At 39.4% G+C, this 9049-nt stretch overlaps 1 protein-coding gene across 1 annotated transcript in view; it reads right to left on the reverse strand.

Moving 5' to 3' along the window:
* Positions 1-9049, reverse strand: part of SPATA18 (spermatogenesis associated 18) — a 54546-nt gene that overhangs the window by 14051 nt on the left and 31446 nt on the right. Inside the window, exons 5-8 of the mRNA XM_007955712.1 lie at positions 7653-7748; positions 4683-4979; positions 2502-2784; positions 292-450 (exon numbers count right to left, since the gene is read on the reverse strand). Of these exons, the coding sequence (XP_007953903.1) occupies positions 292-450; positions 2502-2784; positions 4683-4979; positions 7653-7748 (835 nt within the window). The remainder of the gene's footprint in view (positions 1-291; positions 451-2501; positions 2785-4682; positions 4980-7652; positions 7749-9049) is intronic.

Below are 9049 nucleotides of genomic sequence, written 5' to 3' on the forward strand. Positions count from 1 at the left end.
TGGTTGGAGAAAGGGCTGAAGGGAGGCAGCATGTCTGGCCTGGCAGGAATAGGCCTTGGGTTACTGCTGGTAATCCTGTCTTCCTCTTGTGGGGTTCTAGGAGGTCAGAATATGAGGCCTCCTCGCCGTTTTTGCAGTGTGGTATTACAAAGTAAAATGGATACTGTTAATTTCTGCTCTTCCATTACATAGAAGTAATATTCAATACTGGTTGGATTTCTGAGTTATTAGTATTCAATGTAAAGAGTACCATCAGTGAACCCAATCCCATAGAAGGACTCCAGCACTTACATTAACACTGCTTTGGGCATCATATAGATCAAGATGACAAATGATATAATCTGAGACGACATCTTCAAAGTTATTTGACCCCACATAAGATGGTGTCAACGTTTTCCTCACACGGATCTTGAAGTGTCTGAATGCCATTTTAGCTACATGGAATGCTTCCTGCACATAAAAATGTAGCAAATGTATTTGTCAAGAGGAAATGGTAAGAGATCTAAAGCAAGGACTTAAAAAGGTTCAAAAATGCAACACCTTATCCATCTTCTGATAACTAAACATAGATAATCAAAAGTATTTCTAATCTGGGAGATAACACATCTCTAAAATTTTGAAAAGCATATAAATATATACATATGACTATCCATGTTCATGAATTTTAAGACAGTTGACCATTGTTCTGATAATCCTGAGAGCAGGAAGCAGAAAAGTTCAGAGGCTTAAGGAAATACAGCATCTGTGGTTACACAGATACTTGAAAAGTGCTAGTTGATTATATGAATCCATAGCAATATTACTGGTAATATTACTGGTAAGTAAGAGAAAAATATCAGGTTATTGTTTACATTATACATAAACACATAGCAAAAGTCATATTTTTCGGTACATATTAATTATTGAACGCCTATTATGTAGACAGAAACACATGGTTTCTACCCTCCCAGACCTTCACCCAACTCAATAAGTTATTCTTAATTATCTAAATCAGAGGCTGACAAACTTTTTCTATAAAAAGTCAGATAGTAAATATTTTAGGCTTTGCAAGCCACATACAGTTTCTCTCACATATTCTTTTTATTTTTTTTAACCACTGTCATAAAGTCAATTCCAACTCATAGTGACTCACTAGGATAGAGTAGAACTGCCAATGCTATCAATTTTTACAGAAACAGACTGCCTCATCTTTCTCTTGCAGAGCGGCTGTTGGGTTTGACATTTTGGATAGCAGCTGAATGCTTTAACCAGTATACTACGAGCACTCCTTTTTTTTTTTTTTTTTTTGCAAGTCTTTAAAAACGTAAAACATGCTTACATTCTTAGGTTTCAGATGGTAGGAAAACAGGCCAGGGCTACATATGGCCCACAGGTCAAAATATAAAATAAAGCTATGTTGTTGTTATGTGCTGTTGAGTCGGATTCAACTCATGGTGACCCCTCCTTGGGTTTCCCAGGCAGTATCACTACAGAAGTAGATTGCCCAACCTTCCTTCCTAGGAGTGGCTAGTGGGTTTGTACATTCTGGTAATTCTGTTTTCATACCATTTTTTAAAATATTTAACTATTCTCATAAGGGATTTTTAGTGTCTCAGGATGGTAGACATAAACAAGTCTATTTGCTTTGGGAATTAAGGGTTATATATGTGTATTTTTTTTAAATTTCATACTCAGTAGCTGATGTGTAGCAGTTTTTATAACTGTCATTGTTCTTAGTTGCCCTCAGGTCAATTCCCACTCAAAATAATCCCATGTGCTGCAGAATAGAAATGTCCACCTCTGGAGGTGTAGTGGTTAAGGCATTTGGCTGCTAACCAAAAAGGCAGGTGGTTTGAACCCACCAGCCACTCCACAGAAGAAAGACGGGATGGTCTGCTTCTGTAAAGATTTACAGCCTTGGAAACTCAATGAGGTCACTATGAGTCGGAATGGACTCAAGGCATGAGTTTTGTTTGAGTTTATAGGGTTTTCACAACTGTGACTTTTGAGAGCAGATCACCAGGCCTCTCCCAAGGGGCCTTTGGGTGGGTTTAAACTCCCAACGTTTTGGCTAAAAATCAAAGGCTAAACCAGTAGAGTTAACACAATCACAACCTTCTGATTTTTCTAAGAACTGATGAAAACAAACGGCATGATTATCATTAGCACTAACATATCCATACCATGTGTGCATATGCCCACATTTGGCAGAAGATAAGAGTGCAAATCAACTTATTATACATCGATTTGAGATAGTCCTGCAGTTAGGAACACTTCAATAAACATCTGGTCTACATGAACATTAATATATACGAATAGTTATTATTTATGAGAATGCTTTATCCTGAATATTAGTAATGAAAGGAAGGAAAGAAGAAAAGGAGGGAGGGAAGATGGGGAGACTGAGGAGTGCCTCAGGATCCATGCATCTTTTTAAGCTATGCCCTTCTTTTTACAGAACTGCTCTCTCTCTACTGCCCCGAGGACCTCCTCTGAAGTCCAGCCCACATGCATACACATACCACTGTGGCAATGTAGATGATCCGCTGCACCAACTCAGCTTTGTCTATGCAGCGCCGCAGCAGGCACTGTGCATCCAGACGGGCCTGGGAATAGGCGTCGCTGAACCGAGACAGGAGGGCAGCCTTGCGCGCCACACTGGACAATTTGGAGCGATTGGGCGATGGGGTTCTAATTTTCGCAACTGCAGTGGAAGGGCTGGCAGCCCGGCTGGCCGCCCGGCTGGCAGTCCGGCTGGCCGACCGACTGCGAGGGGCAGGGCTAGGAGACCGGCTCCTGACAGACCTGTTGGTGAGTGAGAATCAGCTAGGAAAACGCCTTTGTTGACTTCCCCCTGTTGGTCCTAGACTCTGGTTCCTCTCCCCACATAAACTGCAAATGATACCCAAGATCCACAACCCATAAACAGTGTAAGCAGCTGTCTCCATGACCTCTGCAGTGGGCCTCCACTACCATAGCCAAGAAACAGTCCTATGTATTTGCAGAATAAATTAGACTTTATAGAACACTTTCTCTGAGTGCCTCAATTTATCCTTTAACTACCCATGAGGTCACGATTAATTGTGAGCTGTTTTACAGATGAGGAATGGAAGCTCAGCAAAGATAACAGCACCATCCTTCAAGTAACACAGCCAGCAAGAGCCAAAGTTAGACTAGTCAGATTTTCAGGATGTTTTGCTTCCAACTTTGGGTAAAACAACTAACTTATCACATAGAAACATCATGTGTGCCTCATGGTACGAAATGGAATGAACACTGGTTGAACAATAAAAAAGAGCTGTGTTCTTGTTCCAGCCACACCATTTCATATCAGTGGGACTTCTGCAATCATTTCTCCTCTCCAAAGATTCAGCTGTCACCTATGTAATTTTTTATTTGACTATGTCAGGAGTGAGGGAAAAAAAGTTGCTGTCGAGTTAATTGTGACTCAAAGCAACTCTAAAGAACAGAGTGGAACTGCCCCACAGGGTATCCAACACTGTGATCTTTATGGAAGTAAACTGCCACATCTCTCTCCAATGGAGTGGCTGGTGGATGCAAACCACTAGCCTGGTTAGCAACCAGCACTTAACCACTGCACCACTATCATTCCTTGGGATTGGGAATAAGGGCTAGAAAACTAGATGATCTAACACATGTGAAAGTATTTGGTAAATTGTAAAGTTCTGTATCAGTGGAAAGTATATTGCCACCAAGTAAAGTAAATGATCAGACTTTCTAGCCCAAAAGAAATGGGTCCCAAAAAGAGAAGTTATATAGAAGAAACTATGGGGCAAAAAGTAGACAGCACTGTGTGTAGTGGTGTGCTGATAAGGAGACTCTCTGAAGGGGGAAAAAAATTGCACTGTTTGCCAATTTCCATGGTGCAAACTCTCTCCATACCCCCTCCCCCTCATGGCCAATTTTAAGCTACCAATATGATGTCACTGGAAGAGATGCACAGAATCAGCTTTTCAGAGGACAAGCTGGTATCAACCCAACATTGGTTGAGTGAGTCCTAAAAATATCACTAAGGTGTTATTTAGACGAATGGGGTGAAGGGAAGGTAGGGTGGTTTTGATAAGCTGAACCAAAACATGTGGTGGAGAGGGACTGTTAGAACAGGGGAAATGACCATGCTAAAGAGATCTTACTTTGTCCTCACTAAACTCTCTTAATGACCTGTCTTCATGTTCTGTCCATCAGCAGAAAGGAATTTCACAAGCACAACTTACCTGCACACTGTATCAAACAAATTCAGATATAAAAACAAATGCCATATTATAATATGGACCAGTAATATGGTCACGTTGGAGAGAGGACCCTTAGGTCTTAGAGAAAAGGTGTCTACTGTTTCAGGACATTCTTTCAATATGGGTACCACCAATTGTATTGTACTCTTTTAAACCAAAGGGTTTTCCTTCATCATATCTCTCAGATTCATCCCTTTCACTTCAATGCCCACCCAAAAATAGTAAATGCCTGAGTATTAACAATCCAGGGGGTGTTTTCTCTCTCTGAAATGGTGCGAGTCGAGAAAACAATCCCTTTGCAATTCAAATCTTCTCATATTTTTGGGGTTTTGGTTCTGGGTGTCATTTTACTTTTTTTTTTTTCCTCCCAAGCTAGGCTTTTACCACTAAATCAACAAATGAGGCATCAAAGGAAGGTAAAATCAAAAGATGAGTGAGAGTTTGTCAGACCTTCCTTGGAGTACATTCTTTTCAGCAGACAGAACAGCGATCTCGTCCTTGAGTGTTCGGAGCTGTTTCTCATAGTCAGATATCACTTCGGGGTTGTGCTGGTCTGTGTTCCTTCTGTCTAAGTTCTTCAGGTCTATGTACTGTGCCTCAGAGCCCCGTGGTTCTGAGGCCCGTGGCTCTGCTCCCCTCAGGTCTATACTCTTGTGGTCTATGCTCCTACCCCGCTCTCCGCCCCGGTAGTCTGAGTAGTAGTCTGAGTTCCTGTGGCGGTCTTCTTGGGATTGAAGAGATTTAAGCCTGAATATTAAAAGAGAGAGAGATCACTCTACCTACTATGTCACTAGTGAATTGGAAAACTGATGGGAATACACATGAATAAACACGAATGAGCAAAGCCGAACTGCCAGATTGCCATGAGACCAAGAGAACAGAGTAGTGCCCAGCTGCCATTACTGAATGTTTTAATCAAAGACGCTATAAATGAATCCTGATCAAAAAGGGGAGGGATGCAGAACAGAATTTCAAATTCTTATGGAATCCTAAGGCACTTGACTGCTAACCAGAAGGCTGGTGGTTCAAACCCACCAGCCACTCCTCGGAAGGAAGATTGGGCAATCTACTTCTGTAGTGATACTGCCTTGGAAACCCAAGGAGGGGTCACTATGAGTCGGGTCCAACTTGATGGCAAACAACAACAACAACATGGAATCCAGACTTTCTGGAATCACTGTGGATAGATAAACCTTTGAAAGCACTGTCTTGAGATAATCTTTAAAACCTTAAACCAAAACTAGATCCTAAAGTCTTCTTGGATCTAATCAACAGTTTAACTTAATTAGCAAATTATGTCTGTTTTGAGCACTGTGCTCTGTTAAAAAATTATCTATGTAGAATCAAACTGACAACAGCAACTTGGAAGGTTAGGTTAGAAGCTTAATGGGCAGTGAGTTTATGTTAATGGTGGTAGAATAATTTAGAAAAAGGTAGCCAGAATGGTTGCACAACTTGAAAATATAGTCAGTGTCACTGAATTGTACAAGTAGTAATTGTTGAAATGTTGTATCTTTTGCTCTGTATATATTCACCAAAAATAATAGTAAATAAATAAAATAATGTTTTTAAAAAAATAGAACTGCCAGAAGTCAAGATGCCTGACAGGTCAGCAGCTTTCATGGAAAATGGTTCCTGAGAAAAGAATGCTCATATAGATCCTCTAGCAAAAGCAGAGTAGGCCTCTAGCTATACTGTTCTGTATTGTACTGATCTTAGCAGCACAAAAATCTGAAAGTATTTTACCTCTAAAACAGTAGCTAGCCTAAGTATAATCTCCTACCCTCACTAGCTCTTTGATTCTCTGAACAGATGGACCCATTTAAAAAAAAAAAAAACCTGTCATCAAGTCAATCCTGACTCATAGCAACCCTCTATTCACCTTATATGACAGAGTAGAGCTGCTCCACAGGGCTTTCAAGGCTATAAATCTTGATGGAAACAGATTGCGAGATCTTTCCTACAGAGCAGCTGGTGGATTCAAACCACCAACCTTTTTGTTAGCAGCCAGTGCTTAACCACTATGCTACCAGGGCTCCTTGAACAGATACGGTATAGGGAAAACTAAAATGGAAAATGAATTATATACCCAAGACTAGGTGGAAGTATAGACCTCGGAAAATAATATAGTACAAACACAAGCAAAAAAACTTTAGAAATAAAGTTAGCATTTCCATTTATGATTTAAAAAAAAAAAAAAAAAGCCATGGCCACCATAAAACAGGAGCAAAAAGTCTTAAGAGGAGAACATGCTGTGATGAAAGTAACAATGAGGTAAGATGAAAGGTAAAGGGTAAAATAAGGATATAGAGAAGCTAAAAATGCAATGTTGTTGTTGTTTTTGTTATGTGCCGTCGAGTCGGCCCTGACTCATAGCGACCCCTCCTTGGGTTTCCGAGGCAGTATCACTACGGAAGTAGGATTGCCCAACCTTCCTTCCGAGGAGTGGCTGGTGGGTTTGAACCGCCAGCCATCTGGTTAGCAGGCAAGTGTCTTAGCTATGCTACCAGAGCTCCCAAAAATGCAATAGTAAAATTAAAAGCTGCACTAGCAACAGTAAAGAAGAGAATCAGTACTATAGGAAACTAATGAGTAATATGAACAATGAATTTGAAAAGATATACCATACAGGAAATAAGAGATTAAAATGATGAGAGAGAAGATAGAAGTAGAAGGCAGAACAGAGCTGCAAGCTAAGATTTGTGATTGAAACTGAAAAAATCAGAACAATTGGAACATGAAGGCAACAGAAAGACATTCTCAAAAAAATACATTCAAGACAGTCCAAAATACACACCTCCACCTGCTCTTTTTTTTTCATAGAAACAATCAAAATTAAGAACAAAGAAGTTAAAACCTTAAAGAACCAATTACTTATTTTCCCTTCCAGAAACTTATCTTTAGAGGCTAATCTGAAATCTGAACTAAGATTTGCCACAAAAATAATGACACAATGTTATTTTAATGTTGAAAATTAGTATCAAATTAAACACTCAACATTAGGGAAATACCTGAAGGATGGCATACTATGCACCTATTTACAACTAAGCTCTGCAGTATTTTTTCTCAGTGATAGAAGAAAACAACATTAAGAGAAAAACAATGGCACACTCACGTACTTCATTCTGTAGTCTCAACTTTATTTTTAATATATATATATAGGAAGAATTATCAAAATGGTAATTGGCTCTGGAATTGTGAGATGGTTTCTAGATTCCTTTGTACTATGTCATACTTTGAAAATTTTCTATAATACCTAATGTTTTTACAGTAAGAATATATTTAAAACATCACTAAAAATATCCCTGCCTTTCCTTTTTGCTTGTGAACAGAATCTTTCATATTGTAATGAAGCACCAGAAAAGCTAAATTCAAAGAGTATCAGCAGGATGCTATCATTCTGTCATTTTTTTTTCTTACTGCTGTCTTAGCTGATTTATTTCCTCCTCTGCAGCCAAAAGGGATATGGCCGATCTGTTCTTGGTTTCTTCAAGAGTCTTTTCAGTTTCAGTCAGACTGTAAGAGAAATCAGTAACTAAAGACAGATTTTTCGAAATTGGCAGGCTTTCTAAATCAAGGCACAAGTTCTCTAGAGCACTTTTGACATATGATATAAAATCAACATAAACAAGATCGAATCATAAGACATCTGCATTCAATCAGATGATATTGCAAACCGTATAACTTGAATACAAAAACATGCTAGCATCCTTTGCTCAATGTCAAACTCTTACAAAAGAATTACAAAATTACTATCCCTAATAGACTATGTAAAATCATTATTAGAAAGTAAAGAACAAAGAAGCTTAAATCTCTTTTTTCACCCTCTTAATGTATCTGCTATAATGACACCAAATCCCAGGTTGTTTCTCTCTCCTAAATCTGCATTTTTCTGCTATATACCAATATCTATTCCTATTACTTTGTACTATGAGGCTACATTCAATTTTTCCATAGTTCCTAAATATAGAAACCTTATTTCCCCATGATGACACTCAACTACCATGAATTTCATGTCTTCCTGCCTGACTTCCACCACCTACTGAACACAATTTTCCTGAATTTTCAACAAAGCTCAGTCATTGTGAATTTCTAGGGCTCTCCTCATTGTAGGCAAATTATAAATCATGCTCTTCCTTTGTGTCTCACTGTCATCGAGTCGATTTGACTCAAAGCGACCCCTCCTTGGGTTTCTGAGGTGGTATTTCTATGGAAGTAGATTCTGAAGAGTGGCTGGTGGGTTTGAACCACCAGCCTTCTAGTTAGCAGTCAAATCCCTTAGGCACTATGCCATCAGAGCTCCCTCTCTTTCTTTAGATCTATCTAAATTTTAAAAGAAATAGGAATGGGATGGGTAACACTGGATAAAGATCAATGGGTTGGAATTAAATTGTTCCAAGTACCATGAGAAATCATGGGATGGCAAAGGTATTATGACTTTTGGGACTCTGCCCCCCTGGAACATTGTGGCACTCTCATCACAGTAGTCCTGAGGTTAATTGCTATTGAGACTCGCACCACTCTTCTGAGGATGAAACACTGGGATCCTCACCTAGAGAATGAAGCAGACTAAGAAATAATGAGATAACAAGACTATCAAATTCCAACAAATCTCAACCTATCAGATACTTAGAGGAAGTGGTGTAATTACCCAAAGTTCCCTCCCACCCCCTCATCCTCCTCCAACAGATGCTCACTTATTCAAGTGTCACTTCAAATGTCACCTTGGACTCTCTTGAGCAACATTTGCCTCCCCTTCTCCTGTGCTCTCCAGCCCTTGGTTCACATCTATAATCTCATTAGAAACATACTGTGAA

Source organism: Orycteropus afer, unplaced genomic scaffold (genome assembly GCF_000298275.1).
Source record: "Orycteropus afer afer isolate SDZICR_OR568_19922 unplaced genomic scaffold, OryAfe1.0 scaffold00532, whole genome shotgun sequence".
NCBI lineage: Eukaryota > Metazoa > Chordata > Mammalia > Tubulidentata > Orycteropodidae > Orycteropus > Orycteropus afer.